This window comes from Leptinotarsa decemlineata, unplaced genomic scaffold (assembly GCF_025532065.1).
Source record: "Leptinotarsa decemlineata unplaced genomic scaffold, Ldec_3_MD MMD2_tig00000010_RagTag_RagTag, whole genome shotgun sequence".
NCBI classification, from domain to species: domain Eukaryota; kingdom Metazoa; phylum Arthropoda; class Insecta; order Coleoptera; family Chrysomelidae; genus Leptinotarsa; species Leptinotarsa decemlineata.
This window is the reverse complement of record NW_027412538.1, coordinates 11,381,493-11,399,493: the sequence shown is the minus strand read 5'-3', so window position 1 is coordinate 11,399,493 and position 18,001 is coordinate 11,381,493. Positions and strand designations below refer to the sequence as shown.

The window sequence follows — 18,001 nt, the reverse complement described above, 5'->3', positions numbered from 1 at the left end:
CTTAGACGTATGAATGAAAACGGAGTTATAAAAAAAGCTATATATAGAATTAAATCTTACTCTTGTATTCAATTTCACCTTGATTATTTTTGTTAATTATTTTAGTTTAATTTTATGAAAGATATTTTTATATTTTCTTTTCTTGAAAATAATGTGATAATTTTGATTTTTTTTTAATGTTCATGTCAGTATTTGAAATTCTATTTTATTTTATTGATGGCAGCTCATTGGAAACTGATTATTGTACAAAGTCATACATTTGTCATGAAGTATGTCTGTGTTATTTTATGTTTATTCATTTAGTGTAACAAAATTCGAAATTGTTCCTTAATGATAATAAACTATGAACTGCCATTTTTGAATCGTTAGCAATATTGTAACAATGGCACAGACATATTTCCGGAAAATTTAAGCAGATTGTTAAATTTGTTATTGAATTATATATTTTGTGATCTCAAAATATGTAAGAATGCTGTTGATTGTAGTTTCTAAGCTCTAGATAAGTTTGTGTGTGTTACATATGTTTATAGCTATTATTAATATACACAAATTATTTCTTAAATATATATTTCTGAATTTTATGTGTCAAAACAGCAAATAAATGCATTAATTTATACAAACCTGAGTTATTTTAACCCTAATTCCATCATACTTTCAACATTTTTCAAATGTCAAGAATTTGGGTTTCCCAGGTGGTTTGGTTAGCAGAAAGTGGTGCCATCTTTTGGATTTCCATATGAATTATTGAAACAATGAAATTTGAACAGTCAAGGTTGAAAATCATAGATTTCATTTTCAGTTCTCTCAACCTGTTATCGCATGATCACAGAACAATAGCAATTATTATTCTAGATAATTCGTGCATTAGAGATCCACTTTTGAAATATTCAACATTGAGTTCTTATGGTGGTACACCTTTCAAGTCAAATATCCTGCTTCAGGAATTTTTTCATAAGGTATAATATGAACACCTACACAATTCATTCCGTCTTATCATACATATTTTTTGGAAGTTCTTAATGCTGAAATAAATACACATATTTTATATTAAAATATTCTTTTATTTTTCATATATTTGTAGAACGATCTGAGTCTATAACTCGAATTATTTCTTTCAAGTATTATAAAATCACTTGAAATGTTATTTTGATCTTGAATACTGAAAACTATAAACAATAAAATGACCATAATTGAAATAAAACAATAACACGACTTGCACAAAATTCAAAAATAGCATTTCCGAATCACTGATCAATCAGTTGAAATAATATCTTCAACTGTCAATGAAAAATGTCCTCAAATCAGTCAAACTTTGTGATTAGTAGTTCGTTTGAACTGAAAGTTTGAATTGGTACTATTTCTAAAAATGATCAACTTTTACAGCTACACTATTAGCGGCATGATTACTAGGCAGTAGAATATTGTCCCAATCGGTATGGATATCCTGCTCAGAATCTGTCGCTTTTAAACTAATTCCTAAGCTAGGAAGTGTGTTGGCATAATGGGGTATATTTAGAATCACAGGCTTCAGAAATTCGGTACCTAGAAAAAAAATTAAAATCAGTATACAACTTGAGTAACTTGAAAAAGTAATATTAGGTTGTGTCAAAAGTTTTGTCCGGTTTAATGTCACGTGATTTTGCCGAAACAGCCTAAAAAATTTACCAGGCATTTGGCAATGATAGTGTTAAGGAAGGCACTGTTCAATGTTCGTTTACGAAATTTATTTCCCGAGATTTTAGCCTCAAAGTGTTTGACCTACAGTATTCCAGGACTAGGGTTCAAAGTCCATGGCGGACCTTGAACAAGGCACTTTCCAAAGGCGAAAATCCACCAAAAAAGTCCATGGTTACTGTATGGTGCTCAGCGACTGGTGTGATTCACTATAACTTTCTGCAACCGGGTCAAATCATAACAGCAGAGTTCTATTGTGAGGAAATCAACGAAATTTGCCGAAAAATGCGTCAGCAGCAGTTCTGCTTCACCCAACATACTCTCCAGACCTATCGCCACTCGATTACCATCTTTTCAGGCACTTCAATAACTTTCTCACCGATAGAGCCTGCGCCAAGCAGGACGAGGCAAAAACGGCCTTCATCGACTTCGTCGAATCTAGAGCACACAATCAATCAATCGACTTGTGTTACGTTGGCAAAAATGTAAATGGGGAATGTTCCTCAATTTGGGTTATTACAGCAAATGCAAGTTTGAACAAAATAAAGTTGAGTTTAATTCATGAGTTTTTCAAATTCACTTCGAAAAGTATTCAAATTGATGTTTCAAATGTTGGGTTTTAATTTTTAAAGGGATTTGTTTCTAATTCACATATTGGCAACAGCGCATATATCAAATTGAAATAATTTATAGGTGCCTAGATATTCTACTTAAAAAAAGGAAAATTATCTTTATCAATCAACAGTTGAGGCAAAATATAAATTATAGTTCAATACACCTCCACAAGCCACATAAACAACAGTTGTTTTGTTATTTATTTATATAGAGGAAGATAGGTTAGCTGCACAAAATGTCATATGTCACAGAATATCTCGAAACTCGGAACATAAGTAAACAGAACAGCACGCCTCTGAAATCTGTCATCTTTGTTTGTCTCATTCAGGTAATAGATTCATTGTCCTTTATTAGCTATAACCGATGTTATCAAATGGTGAAATAGAAACGAATCTCTTTAAATGTTGAATGCGTTATTTCATTCCTCTTTTTAAAGTATTTAAATAATTTTTAAAAGAAAAAAGTTGAAATGATAAGTTTAAAATGCGTTGTTTTAGAGCTCTTTTATGAAAACTATTTGATTTTCGTCAAGAGGAACATTCCTCATTGTAGACCCTGGTTATTTCTTATCACCAATATAACTGAGAATGACAACTCTTTGTTGTTTTCACTTTCATATATGAAATTAATGTTCAGGCATCTACTGTTAAGAGTTGAATCAAGTTCTCTACCTCAGACTTCTTAATGTATATGTAATTATCCATTTATCCACCAGAAAAGTGAAGCTTCATTTGAAATTCCTCTGAATTTTCACAACTTTGTAGGGAGTAATGATGATGATGATAATATGTTTATTGTTTAAGAATAAAATTCTTGATACAAATCCAATGTCATAAATAAATATCAATATAAACATGAAGTATAAGTGTATAAAATATAAGTGATTAAAATAAAATATAAATTATATATATACATACATATGCAGAGGTTACATGACGAGAAACTGCAAACACCCCAAAAGGGTATACCATACGTTAGATGAGAGTCTATTGAGGCATAGTACACTACTTTCGCTGCAGCAAACCCTAGTTCCTTTGAGATGTTTCTCAGTACGAAACATCCTGATGCCAATTGTTTAATAAATTCCCAAAAATTTCAAAGTGGAGTTATTTTTTATTGTGTTATTGTCTAGGGGGATATCAGGTATATTACACTTGAATGCTAATATATTTGTTTTGCTAGTATTCAATGATAGAAGATTTGAGTCGAACCAACTCTTCACTTTTTTCATGTTTTGGCACATTTTGTTACGCAATCTGTTTTTGTCTTTGTCATGCCACACTAAAGTGGCGTCGTGATATGTTGGTCAAATCATTAATGTATAAGAGAAACAGTATACGACCTAACACAGAGCCTTGAGGTACTCCACTCCAATGTACATGTGAAATTAAAAGGTTTTGAAATTACGACTTATTCGAGTTTCCTATTCATTTTATACTATCAATGGGAATTTTGATGGTCAATCGGTAGCCGAGCGGTTCGACGTGGGTGCTTTGTTGACTCAGTCAATCGGTCTATGTGTGAGTCGATGGCTCAAGCCGTAGGCAGAACGTGTTAGGAATCACACGTTAAAAGGTAAGACCTCGTTAGGCCTTAGTTCGCACAACTTTAAACTTCTGAGACATAATTTTCAACAGAAATAAGAATGTACGAATCATGTTATTTTCAAGATACCAAGATATTTTTCTGGAAAAAATATTTGCTGAAAGACAACTTACCTTGCGGGCCACACATTACCAGAGGCGACAGCATGGTTTCACCTGCGAATGAAACATCTAGTTCAGACAAAGAGCTCAATAGAATGTACACTGGGTTGCATAATTAGACAATAAAATAATATTAGATGAATGTCACAACTGAATTAATCTAAACAACTACACTACCAGATTTTAGATACACGCAACAATTTTCCAAAAATCATGCTTAAACATAAATCCTTCTTTCAATTACCATTATCGAGATCTAATGGAGGAGCATTGTCGCACAATCTTGGATCAGAAATAACGAAATAAATGTGGCGCTCCTCTCCTTTAGGTATTGCCCCAGAAGGCACTTCCAGAGACACCCCCCAGTACTCGTTAACTAAAGTGGCACCTTTGTGGGTGACAGTGGCTGCAGTGACGTCTCTCTTGCTGGGCCTAGACATGTCCTGGGAATTTTTGTTGATGTCTTGGAGGACTTGATTCTCGTTTATTCTCTCGGGTTGGAGCGAGAGTTTTTTGTTCATTTTTGGAGTTCCGTCTCGGTTCTTTTTCGTGAAGGATAGTTTGCGAAGTAGTTTCGGTGTGAAACCTTCGCTCTTCGGATGTTTGAATGATTGGGTTTTTGTTAGTTTGGGGGTTACTTTTGGCGAATTAGTAGCAGATGATGAATTTAGATTTTGAGCAATGTTAGGTTGTGATCCGTAAAAAGCTGGCTGATCCACCATAGGCCTTGAATGACAAAAAATATGATTAGGTTACCTATTTTATGAATTAGTTGAGGGAATTTATAATGAGAAAGGATATAGACTGATATAGATTATAACTTGAAAAAACTTCAACATAAAATCAAAATATGTAGGTACACTTTAAGCCTGAATAAACAATGTTGAAAAATATTTCAAGTGAAGTAGTATATCATCCAGTAATTACATTTTTACAAGTTTGTGCCACATCAATTGGATTTGGTAGTTATTATATTACAGTATATCAATTTCATGCAATTTTTCTCAATTCAATGAAGCAAATTTGAATTGTCACAAATAATATTTTGGAGATTCTCGAGATGTTTCTTCTGTCGTATATTTTTGTTTTAGTTACTATCTTCAGTGAGCATTTTCGTTTCTATTTCTGTGTTGTTTTTATCTGATTTTTTTAATCTCCTCAATCAAGTAGAGATCCTACTAGTGGCTATATTGATAATGATTTATGGTTGATTTAATGATGTCATTTCGATAATCATAACGTATATCTGACATCTGCCTGTCAAGACAATCTCAAACTTTCATCACACCCGTACTATCTCATCAAAAAATAACTGAAAGATTTTTACGACAAAAATTTAAAACTCAAAAGAACCATACCAACAGCAGCATTGGAGACACTACTGAATCTATCATTCTGTGGATCAATTCAAAATGGAAAATTCAACGAACTTTCGAGTTGTTTCAAAAGTTTTGACCGTTTTGATGATTGATCATATGAATTGATAAAAGTAAGTTAAACATGTATAGGATTTTTTACTGTACATTTCTCCAGTCACTAAGATTCTCAACTTCAAACAACAATGGGGTTCTTCGAAGAGATCGAACTCAACTACGGTTCCAAGATCAGCAGAGCAATGAAGGAGTGGAGTAATATAAACAAGAAACTAGCAGCGTATCGCAACAGAAGAATTTTCCTCGTTCAATGCAGAAAAAACAATGTGGTATCAAACCAAAGAAATTCCATACATGTTCATTTCACTCATTTTTACTGCCCTGAAGAAGCTTCCTTTTGTAAGCGAAAGCTTGGCAAAGTAGAGCAGTTTTGATTTTTTGAATAAGAGACCCTGTTAATTCATTTTACTGTATATTTTTATTAAGTGCTTTTCTTGGTTATTTACATTTTATCTTATCGAGGACCGCCTGCCCAATAGGCTGAAACAGCTGTCTACCGGTGGCTCTTAAATTGAAATCAATATGAGAATGATCAGGAGACTTAAGGAGATCAGCAGCTTGACTGCATTAACCTTTCTCAATTTCATATCATTTCTAGAAACATGTGAATTCGTATTCCGATGGCATTTCAGGTTAGGTTCCCAAATTCCTGCTACCGCAGTTGTCGGTTGATTGGTCAAACCACCAACACTGACATAAAAACTTGGCAAGTTGACTTGGGTGTCACACCAATAGGTGGTTCCACTTATGTCTCGCTTGCGTTTACGCAGTTATTTTTATTAAGTACTTTTCTTAGTTAACTGTCTATTACGCAAACTTCAATTCGCATATTAGATATGGCATCCTTAACTGGGGCACATCCTCTACCGTGCCTCGTGTGTTTTGTATACAAAAGTATGCTATTAGGATCATTGCTAAGTTGGGCTGTAGAGATTCTTGTAGAGAAACTTTTCAGAATTTGAAAATATTAACGCTAGCAGGAGTATACATAATGGAAGCTTACACATATATCTATCGAAATAGAAACACTTTAGCTGCTAACAGAGCCTATCATAATCACTCTACTCGTAATGCCCACTTATTATTACCTAGTCAACATCGCACTGCTCTTTTCCAAAGAAGTTTTGAGTTTCAAGGCTGCAAACTTTTTAATAAACTCCCCGACAATATCAGAAATTCTGAAAATGTACACATTTTTAAATCAAGACTGAAGCAACTTCTTCTGTCAAAGAACTGCCAGTATTGATGACTTTTATTTGTAATCCAATACTATATGTGTGTATAGGAAACAATTATCTATTATTATATTTATGTGGTATACATCTGTGTATGTTGTATATATGCGTGTATGTGTGTGTGTATATGTGCATGTGTATATATATATATATATATATATATATATATATATATATATGTGTGTGTATATGTATATATATTTTTAATTTTTTTTACACATTATTTAATTTATAACTTTGTGACATTATCTATTTCGTATAGTTTTATTTCTTTTCAATATTGTACATTGACGTTTTCCTCTTTTTCATTTGTACTTCTGCTTCTGTGGTTATACAAATCAATCTGAGTAAATAAAGAGATTATTATTATTATTATTAGTTATTCACATTTTGTCTTCAATCGAGGACCGCCTGCCTGGTACTGACGATGTCCATTAGGCTGAAACAGCTGTCCACCGGTGGCTCTTGTCAATAGGAAATGGTATGGTTGTCAGTTTATCAAAACTAATGAAGCATCAAATAAAGGTGTGTAATATTTTTTCTTACTATTTTAATTTTTTTGCACGGTAACATTCAAAATGAAAACAAAACACAACATAATCACATAATCAGAGCAAAAATTCACATAAACTGAAAATATGTTATCTTATATTGCATACTTTTCAAGGATTAAAAATATGACCTTCACTACTGGTTCATATTGAGTTAGTGTGAAAATGCCAAATAATTATCCAATCCAAAACATCCTGTGAATTTGACTTGATGAAATTGCAATTTGAAAAAATAATGCCTAAGCATTTTTCATTCATCAACTATTAGGATAATTTTGTTACTGTTTTTGAAGGCGTCATTCTGAAAATCAAAAATCGACGTTCAAATATCAACGTACAAATATCAAATATCGACGTACAATATTAGATAACATCTTTTGCCAAGCCTTTGAGCAAATCACACTTGAAATTGAAAAACCAAACGGAAATCAACATACCAAAGTCTATAGTTAGAAATCCAACCTATAATGTATCCTGTGCAGAGAGATGAATATATAAGTGACATGTATCAGCAAAATGTGAAAATTAGGTAACATAAACGAAAAAAGGCAACCAGTGTACACTCTTGCAATTATAAACACAAAGCACATAGCAGCATAGCAGAGAATTTTGCACAATTATATAAATATTTAGGTAAACATTTTTGTAGGAAGTATGTACAGTGAGTAATAGATTATGGATTTAGATTTTTTAGATCGGAACGGAAACATGAAGCCAAAGAAGAGTAACATATATATATATGGGCAAATTAAAATTAATTTAGTGTTTTAGTCTATACGGGGTGTATCTTATTCATACGAACCTGTGTCCTAACAATATTTTTGTTCTTTTTTCAAAAATTCAAAAGTCTCTTCACCGATTTCAATGCAACTAGGTGTGTTTGTTAGCGATTCTCTCCACATTCTATTGGAGAGAGAGGCTAGATGGACTGTGTATAGACTTGTGCACATTGCCAATTGCACAAATCAATTCAATGCAAAGACTGCAACAGACTGTTGGTTGACACTGGAAGTCCCAGCGTTCTGGAAATGTCAACTGTCAACTATGAACTGCCTTATAAAGTAGGTACTATTCCTCCGGGGGAAGGAAATATTGAGAGCAGATAGTTGTTGCTTTACAGACGGATCAAAAACACCTTTCGGTTCTGGTGCAGATCCAGGAGAGAGATATCCCCAGGAGAGAGATATCTACCTGCCTAGGAACTTATGCGACTGTATTTGTTGCCCAAAAACGTATTATGAGATTAATTTTTGATATGAACTATCGTGATAGCTGCAAACCTATACTCATAAGGGAAAACTTGTTATCAGTTCCATGCATATATATACGGAAATGTATAACCTATTTAAGAAGCTCCTCGATAGGAAGACTCAGCAGATTGTCTCTGGTCTGCCTTCTTAACCATGGTGGCCTAGAAGGCAATGAGGCTGCTGACTCCCTTGCAATGGAGGGTGCTGCAAGCAGTTTCATCGGACCAGAACCTGTCATTGACATCGCTTTAGGCTTTGCCAAACAAAGAGAGAGAGAGAAATACGTTTATTGTCCTAAGAAAGAGTTCTTGTTGACAAACGATTATGAACTATGTCAAAATGGTATAAAAGTAATTCCTAAAAGCCCATTCATATAAAATAGGGTGTCAAACACATTTTTACGAAATAAAACAAATGCTATACAATTTAAAATTCCAAAAATTTCCTTAAAAAAATATATGCTATATTATAGTGACATATAGTAAACTTCAATTCCTAAAAAGCGTTGTGATTGTAAAATTCATGAACAGATATATTTTTATGAATCAAACTTACTCTTTAAAGAATTAATAGGGATATTATTGTCAGAATTCGTTGTTCAATGAATAATGGTATGCAGTGATCTTGGAATTTTGCCCCGCACACATACCGGACAGCTCGCTTTTGTAAAACGAAAACAGTCTGCAGCATGCTTTTGCTGCATACTCCCCAGAAAGCAATACCATATCTTATATGTGCATCCACAAAGGAAAAGTACGCAGACCTTGCAAAGGTTCTGCCCAGTTCCTTCGAAACTGACTTCACTACAAAGCAGCCAGATGCAAGTTTTTTATTCAACTAATATGATCCTCAAATTTAAGCTTATTATCAATGTGAAGTCCTAAGAATTTGAAGGACAATTTCATCTCGAGAATGTTGTTATTCAAACTAAGAGGTGGGAGTTCACATTTGAAGGGGGGGAGATGGGTTTCATCAAAGTTTAAAGGAAGCTTATTTGAGTCGCACCAGCTCTTGATTTTTTCCATGTCCACAGTGGCATCTTGAGCTAGTTTTGTAGGATATTTTTCCTGCCACAGCAACGTTGTGTCGTCTGCAAATGATGTGATGCTAGCAATTAGATCCAGTTGTGTTATGTCATTAATATACAATAGAAACAAGATGGGTCCTAGGATGGAACCTTGAGGGACACCTACTTTGATCTCTCCTACATTTGAGTCGGTTGAGAGTCTTACAATTTGCTTTCGAAGCAATAAGTATGATTCAAACCATCTAATGCTTCTGTGCTCAAAACCATAATGTTTCAGCTTCCGCAGTAAGATTCCGATGGCACCTGGATGGCAAGAATATTTATGGACTTCTAAGCAAAATCTTTCAGGATTGACTTACTCCAAACAGTTGTTGGACTACAGTAGGGATGAACTACCATGTCTAACAGGCCTTCTTACAGATCACTGTCATTTGAATCATCATATGCAGAAACTCGGACTGTCGAAAGACAGTGTGTGTCGCCTCTGTTTGGAAAATGATGAAACAGCACAGCATATACTTTGTGCCTGCCCCGCTGGGGACCGAATCAGGTTCTTAGAGTGCGGCAGAGCCGTACTCTTACCATCTGACTTGAAAGACCACTCACCATACAAACTAATTGGCTTCGTTAAGAAGCTGGGTTTATTTGGCCGAGTGTGAATAGGTGTGAGCCACAATAAACCCTTGCGGGTTGCGGTGCAGGGTCGAATAGACCCACTCACTTTAGACCTAACCATCTCATGGGGTCGCATTTTCTTCCTTCTCGACTCAATGGTATAATGTACAGACAATTTCTATAAGACACATTGCCAGAATCGTTAGAGGATGTATCTTTGTTAGTAAGACGAAATAAATGATTTATGCACGACATGACACCTGCTCATTTTGGTGTAACCGCTCGTGAATATCTCAGTGATACTTTTGCTCACCAGCGGATAGGTCGCAGGGATTTCAACCATGGCCACCTAGATCTCCAGACTTGATCCCTCTGGATCATTTCTTTTGGGAAAACATAAATCCCTTGTTTATGCGACACCCGTTGTCGATGAATTGTATTGTCGAACATTTGCGGCATTGATTCGATAAAGTTCACCTATTTCAAATGGAATCAAACTCAGCGAAAACAGAGGCGTACAAGGATTTTCAGCATAAATATCAATCAGGTAATCCTCTGTGACGCCACTGGAATTATCATCTGTATTCTAATTGCATGAAAAGAACACCCTTGTTATTCATAAGGAACACACCTAGTTTAAACAAAATCGGCGAAAATAATTGGTAGTTATTAATAAAAGAACAATGTTTTTAGTAAAACTGTGACACGCTGTTATTCGGAAACGAAGCAAGTTGGACACACGTTCATATGAACTTTTTTCCATAAAATATAACAAGTAATCACCAATTGAAATTATAGTTACACCCACTATATATTACCCAACATTTTCTGAAAGGGGAACCAACAATCTGCAATAAAAGATGTGATTTAGAATAACCTCACATCACATATTCCAGTTGGAAAGAGATTCTTGACATTTCCAATTAGTTCAGTGTCTCATTTTAGGAATTACTGTCTGTGTTTGTGAAAAATATAATGCTTTCCTACAAAAATTATACCAGAAATAAGCCAGAACGAGGAAAAATAAGCAGAACAAGTTCCCACGCAGAAAGTAGCAAAACTCACCTCATGTTATGACCCACAGGCTTTCGATACAACTCAAAAGCTGACCCCCTTTGCTCTCTAGAACCCTGCAAATCGACTACAGGCGGTCTTGTCTCAACAATTTCCCCCTGATGATGCTCCATTCCGTAAGGATTGTCATGCTGATGTGCGATTGGGGTGATTTCGCTTCTGCTTGCGTAGGATATGCTGGTGTGTCTTCGGGGAGATTCCTGATAGGGAGGCGCCATATCATACTGCCCTCCTTGGTAACGCATAGCCGTTTCCATGTGATAGGAGTTGTGATTGGGTGGAGTATTGTAATAGTAGTTATGATGCGGCGAGAGGTTCATGTTTTGGTTACGTTGATCCTGAAATAATTCAATAATTTTGTAGAAGTTTCAATGAGAATTCACCAATATGCTGAAAGTGAAACAAACTTTTGTATTATAAAAATACAGAAGTCAATATCATAAAAATAATTGTAACTGAAGATGAAGTTGAAAGGATATATTTTTTAGGAGAGATCAATTTTTGAAAAAGAAAGGTTATGGCTTTCTACTTCTCTTCATATTGGTGAATATCATTGGTGAATATCATATTCTATGATATTCACCAATTTTTTTGAAGTCAATATCTAACTCTTACTTCCCTGCGGTACACCTAGGTCAATCGGTCTCGATGACCTGGGTGTACCAGGTTTCAATCAAATCCAAAGGAGTACCTCTTACACCATAATATGACAGTTTTTCGAGTAAAATGCTGTCAAAGTCAATTCGCATACATTTCTAATATTTATAATTAGTAATAAAAAATACGTATTTATAGATAATATAATGCATTCAATCTAGACAGGTAAAAAACCAACTTGAAGAACAGTCAGTTGTTGTAATGCACTGTTTGGAACCTTTGGTGTAGTAATTAATATTACTGGAGTTTTTTCCCAACACCAAATCGCTATTTTTAACACCTCGACACGTGTTTTGATCACCAAGTGAAGATTAATCTCCCTCTTAAAGATGATCACTTGGTGAAGATTAATCTTCCTCTTGAAGATGATCACTTGGTGATCGAAACACGTGTCGAGATGTTAAAAATAGCGATTTGGTTTTGGGAAAAAACTACAGTAATATTCATCTAACTCTTAACTTATTCAAATCACTGTTGAAGAAGCTATTGCACGTGTTGTGTTGCTATATCCGTCCATGGTGATATGGCAAAACAGACTGAATAGGTGGCAACTGATATGGCAGATCAACAAGATGGTCGTTATCAACTGTCAAAGTAGTCCCTGTTGAAAGAGTCATTTGAAAATCGCCTACTAAAAGCAGGATGTTCAATAGTCTGGGAAGCATACTATCGAATGATGCAACTTTATACTGTTATTAATGTGTCAAGGATTTTCCCTGAAGATTTTACAGTTGCAAGGTTTCAACAGAAATTGTGAATTTTCAATTATGAATGCTACTCACCACTGGATTACTATGGCTCTTTCCATGTTGATAAACCGGCGGAGGCTGCACCATCCCCTCTCCTCCAGGGTAGCCTTGTTGCTTATACGGCGGCTTGTAGTTTTTAGGTTTAGGGGGCGGGACAGGTTTGTACCCGTTTCCATTGGGAGGCCCGACGTGGTTCGGGGGACCTGTGTCGTAGCCGTTATGATGCATCGGCGGACTTCTAATGGGAGATTGTTGATGTATGCTTAGCGTAGACTCTCTAAGGTCTTGATGTGAGCTACGGGTATATTCAGGAGGAGGCTGGTGATGAGGCTGGGACGAGTTATTGTTCCGACTAACATAATGAAGAAATTGGAAATCATTAACTTTTCGATAGATGAGAATCCTAATATTCTTACTTTCATACTGAAAAGTAGAAAAAGTAGGACGAGAACAAAGTCTGCTAGTGGCAGACATTTTCCTAAAGGAATAAAATTTACCTGTATTTTCCATAATCAGTCTTAGTTTCCATATGTGGTTTTCCAGGAGTGTTTGGTTTTGATGAGGACCTAGAATACCTGGAAACAATGAAAATTCAACTATTCAACAATTTGTCAGTTGAACCATTGTATGCAACGAGTATACTGAATTGCATTTGTATTGAGAAAACAGTTTGCACTCGCGAAAACAGTTTTCTTCATCAATTTTCAATTTTTTCTGATGTTAGTACGAGGGGTACTATTTATATTTCGGGAATAGCAAATAATGGTACTATTTATGTATCGGGAATAGCAAATAATAACAATTTTTTTAATGAATATGGCTTTATTTTCAAAATATTCCCCTTGATAATGAATACACTTTTGCATTCGTTCCAACCATTTGTCAAAGCAGTTTTTCCATTCCTCTTGAGACACCTACAAAACATGGTTTTTAAACTCTTCAACTGCTTCTTCGGCACTCGTAAACCGTTGACTACGCAATTTACGTTTGATATTCGGGAACAAGAATAAGTTATTGGGTGCCAAATCAGAACTGTACGGAAGATGAGTCATCAAACTCGATGTTTTGACTGCTCAAAAATTCACCTGTTTGACGAGATGTGTGTCATGATGTAGAATGATTCGTCTTCGGCGGTTTGTTTTACGAATTTCTCTGAGACTCCCGCAAATAAATGGTCGTGTACCACTCAGAAATGTTGCTCAAGCGGAACAGTGGCCACATGACCAATTCGGCCAAAGGAACAGGCGACCATTTGCTTTGCTGTGCTTCTTCAACCAACAGCTTTTGTTGGATTTAGCTCGTCTTGGAATACCAACACGGTCGATTGCTGTTTTGTTTCCGGCTCATACGCATATATCTATGATTCGTCATCTGCCACGATTTTATACACGTCTTTTGAAGAACCACGATTCAACTTTTCAATCATTTCCAATTGAATTGAATCTCACATGATGATCTTGTATTATCAGCTCAGGCACTGCATCGGTTTTTTGTGGCTCAACAACCGATTTTGGACGACCTTCACGGAATTCGTAGGTGACCGAACTACGACCACGATTGAATTCACTATACCAGCGATATACTGTGGTTTTTGATGGTGCTTTATCGCCATACAAAGAACTGAGTTCATCGACACGTTCTTGTTGAGATAATCCACGTCGAAAGTTGTGAAAAATAATCCAACCAAAACCTTCTCTTGAAATTTCTTTTTGGTCGAATTGATTTTCTTAACTCACTGAGCCAAAACAAATAGCACTTGTACATCGAAACGTTGTGAGTAGGTACGTTTAAGCTAAAAAATGTCAAACTTCATTGTGGTGTTGCCAGATTTTACCTATTGACATTAATGTTGCCAGTTCCCGAAATATTAATAGTACCCCATGGTATATTATTCAATGATGCAATCTACTCGACGATAAAGAAACGGGAAAACACTCAGATCAACATACCTGTACATTTCTCTTTCTACAGAATCTCTGGGACTAGTAGGATCCATTGGAGTACCCTCCTTCTCCATTTCTCTTGAATTCCTCAAACTATTGTCCAGATGTTGCTCCGCACTTGGTAAACCAAATTTCAGGTCCATTTTGGACCCGTGTCGGTGAGAATTTTGTTCCCACCTCGGACCTACGTTGTATTTGGACGGACTGTTTGGCAAATTCGTTGCGGCGGGATCGATTTTGGAGAGCGTGGTCTTGAGATCATCATGAGCATTTGGGCCAATTCTAGCGTTAGACTGTTTGTTGAAAGAATCATAGCTCGATAAAGAATCCTAAAATATTCAAATTTGACTGTCTCTTCGAGATTTCAATTCTTACGATGGATTTATGTGACCCCTAACAAATTCATTGGCTGAGTTTTGAAGGTAGTATTCAATTCATTGACTTTGTAACAAGTATCGCTTCAAAAATCAACTCTATAACCCTTACTCTCGTAACTATTATCGAAACAATTTTATGTAAAACATTGAAAAACAAAACCAGTGCAGGCTATGATGGGATATCAAACAGATCAAATTGTGTTGTTTAAATTAGCGTTTCCACCTTTAGAGCAGTTTTGTAGATAAAGAAAGAAGGTTTACTGTTAGTAGGCGTCCCACAAGGCATCATAATCGGTCCTTCATGATTTATATTTTACGTAAACATTATGGCACAAATGATGACGTTCATCTTGTGAATTTTACGTATGACGACACTAGTTTTACGTCTGACACTATTTTTAACCTATTACTCTTCTTGATTGGGCAATAAAAAATGAGACGTGCTTTGCCAAAATCAGAAATATAGATAATAAAGAGTAACGGAGATAAAATGGGGTTCTATTACTAAGAAATGATATTTGATAATCGTACTTACCGATTTGGAATTCTGACTTCTTTCAAGAGAACTCGCTTTGGTATTGAAACTGGCATTCTCATTTGCGTTCGGATCGTTACTGACCGCCTGAGGGATGGTTTTCGAGCCAAATAATCGCTCATGAGCTGATCGCCTAATTGAAAGAAAATTACTTATATATTATACAATAATTGAAAACCTACTTAATAGATTTTGAAAATTATTTCAACAATAGAAAACAATATCAGCAGCACATAAATGAGTGAGTAGGCATACTTGGAGTCTGGCTATAAATCAATTCATCTAAAAGAACAATTCATTTAGGCCAATCTCAACTTACCTACATTGTAGGTTAATGGATTGACAACTATAAGAAAACAACTACTCCACTGGATATGCAGTTGGTTACCTCGTTCACGAGTAGATGGGGCGATGACAAACATGTTGTTTGTCGTTGGCTTCAGCCTATTTCGAGAAATGATACTCTGAAAGAATTATATTTTCAATTATGAGAAATCATCGACTTCATGTTGATGATAGACACTACCCACTGACTACATGTGAAAAGTTTTCATTCATTATAGGAGGAATTGGGCAAATTTCGGATATGCGGTTGGTTACCTCGTTCACAGGCAACGAATTGTTTCTTTAGATGATTTGATCAATAGCCAGTCAATTTTTTTTAATTTTCTTATTTAAGTTTTGTTTAGTATTTTGACCACGTATTTATAACTAATATCTGAGTATATTTGCTATTGCTTTGTAGATAGAAGTTTTTGGGAAATTCAGTAAATTTTGACTTCAAATTACTATTCATTTCACATCATTCAATATAGACTCGTGAAATTTTGCAGATGCATTTTTCTTGTAGATACTGTATTTCACATAACACTTGATATGATTTTTGTGAGGTAAATATACAGGTAAAGTTTGTGATAAAATTGATGGAAAATAAATATAACAATGTATAAAACCTAATCTTCATGAAAAGACCAGCTAATGAATCATCTATTAAAATTTATGAACTAGTACCTAGTTGTGTATTCATTCATAATCTATATAAATTTCCATAAACTTTCCTTTCAATGAATTTTTTGATTACAATTTGTCTTCTCTGCTAATTAGCAATAAATGATTTTTCCTGAGTTTCCAACTAACTGTTGAATATTACTTGAGTTTTTTCCAACACCAAACCGTTGTTTCACTTCGACAAGTGTTTCGATCACCAAGTGATCATCTTCAAGAGGAACATCAAACTTGATGACCGAAACACGTGTCGAGGCGTTAAAATAACGTTTTGGTGTTGGGAAAAAACTCCAGTAATATTAATTACTACACCAAAGGTTCCAAACAGTGCATTACAACAACTGACTGTTCTTCAAGTTGGTTTTTTACCTGTCTAGATTGAATGCATTATATTATCTATAAATACGTATTTTTTATTACTAATTATAAATATTAGAAATGTATGCGAATTGACTTTGACAGCATTTTACTCGAAAAACTGTCATATTATGGTGTAAGAGGTACTCCTTTGGATTTGATTGAAACCTGGTACACCCAGGTCATCGAGACCGATTGACCTAGGTGTACCGCAGGGATCGGTTTTGGGCCCGCTTTTGTTCGTTATTTACATCAATGATTTTTACAACTATATGAAGCCATGTCACAGTGTACTATTTACTGACGATACATCCTTGATATACTCTTCTATGAATTATTTAGCTCTTGTTGATAAGTCTATGGAAATACAAGAAAAAGCGGAGCACTGGTTCAGTGTCAACAAACTCATGATGAATAAGGAAAAATCACAAAACATGATTGTTTCTATAGCTCTGCCATTACCTGAATTCCAGTGTATCAAATTATTGGGTTTTACTCTGGACAATAGGCTAAATTGGTCAAGCCACATTTCAAGTTTGAAAATTAAGCTATCGAATGCCTTATTTTTACTTAGACAGCTGAAACCAATAACAAATTTCACTACGTTGAAAATAATATTTTGCTCGCTCATACAGTCTCACATTTCTTACGGTTTTCTACTTAGGGGAAATTCTAGTGATGCCCAATGCATTTTTATATTACAGAAAAAAGCTCTTATAATTCTTGCTGGAATCGGTTTTGGGGATTCTTGCCGTGAATCATTCATCACTCATGAAATGATGTCGGTGCCTTCTTTGTATGTTTACTCAAGCCCATTAGATATTCAAGCAATCCAGTTTACACAATCATGATACACGTAACAGCAATTTTATTAGACCTCAACGTTTCAGACTGATGAAATCACAAAAAAACTCCTATGATTTTAAATTGTATAATGCACTTCCTGTCAATATTAAAAATATGAATGTTTTGTTTTAAAAAAGTTATAAAAAAACTGTTTTTATTTCACTTCAGAATATTTAGAACATGTGGGTAGACACACTTTTGACCCAATGAAAATGCTCGCCGAACCTCCACACTTAATTTGAATGTTATAATGTACCCTGTGAACTTGTTACAAATTTTTACTGTTTATTTTATAGAAAACTTTGCACCTATTCGTTTTTCTGACTCCTCATAAATTCATTTTATACATACA

At 35.0% G+C, this 18,001-nt stretch overlaps 1 protein-coding gene across 8 annotated transcripts in view; it reads right to left on the bottom strand.

The window, feature by feature from the left end:
* Window positions 1-1,074: 1,074 nt before the first annotated feature.
* The window catches only part of pyd (zonula occludens-like protein polychaetoid), a 121,891-nt gene continuing 104,964 nt past the window's right edge, over window positions 1,075-18,001 (bottom strand). For 3 of the 8 annotated variants that reach the window (XM_074171549.1, XM_074171553.1, XM_074171552.1), the window contains 8 exons: window positions 15,442-15,574; window positions 14,536-14,858; window positions 13,084-13,161; window positions 12,620-12,938; window positions 11,172-11,518; window positions 4,240-4,721; window positions 4,008-4,049; window positions 1,075-1,542 (listed from right to left, as the gene is read on the bottom strand). In XM_074171549.1, the coding sequence (XP_074027650.1) occupies window positions 1,361-1,542; window positions 4,008-4,049; window positions 4,240-4,721; window positions 11,172-11,518; window positions 12,620-12,938; window positions 13,084-13,161; window positions 14,536-14,858; window positions 15,442-15,574 (1,906 nt within the window). In that variant the 3' untranslated portion in view covers window positions 1,075-1,360. Of the gene's footprint in view, window positions 1,543-4,007; window positions 4,050-4,239; window positions 4,722-7,651; window positions 7,689-11,171; window positions 11,519-12,619; window positions 12,939-13,083; window positions 13,162-14,535; window positions 14,859-15,441; window positions 15,575-18,001 lie in introns of those variants that run through there. The other 5 variants (XM_074171550.1, XM_074171551.1, XR_012464595.1 and 2 more) reach the window with 5 other exon arrangements.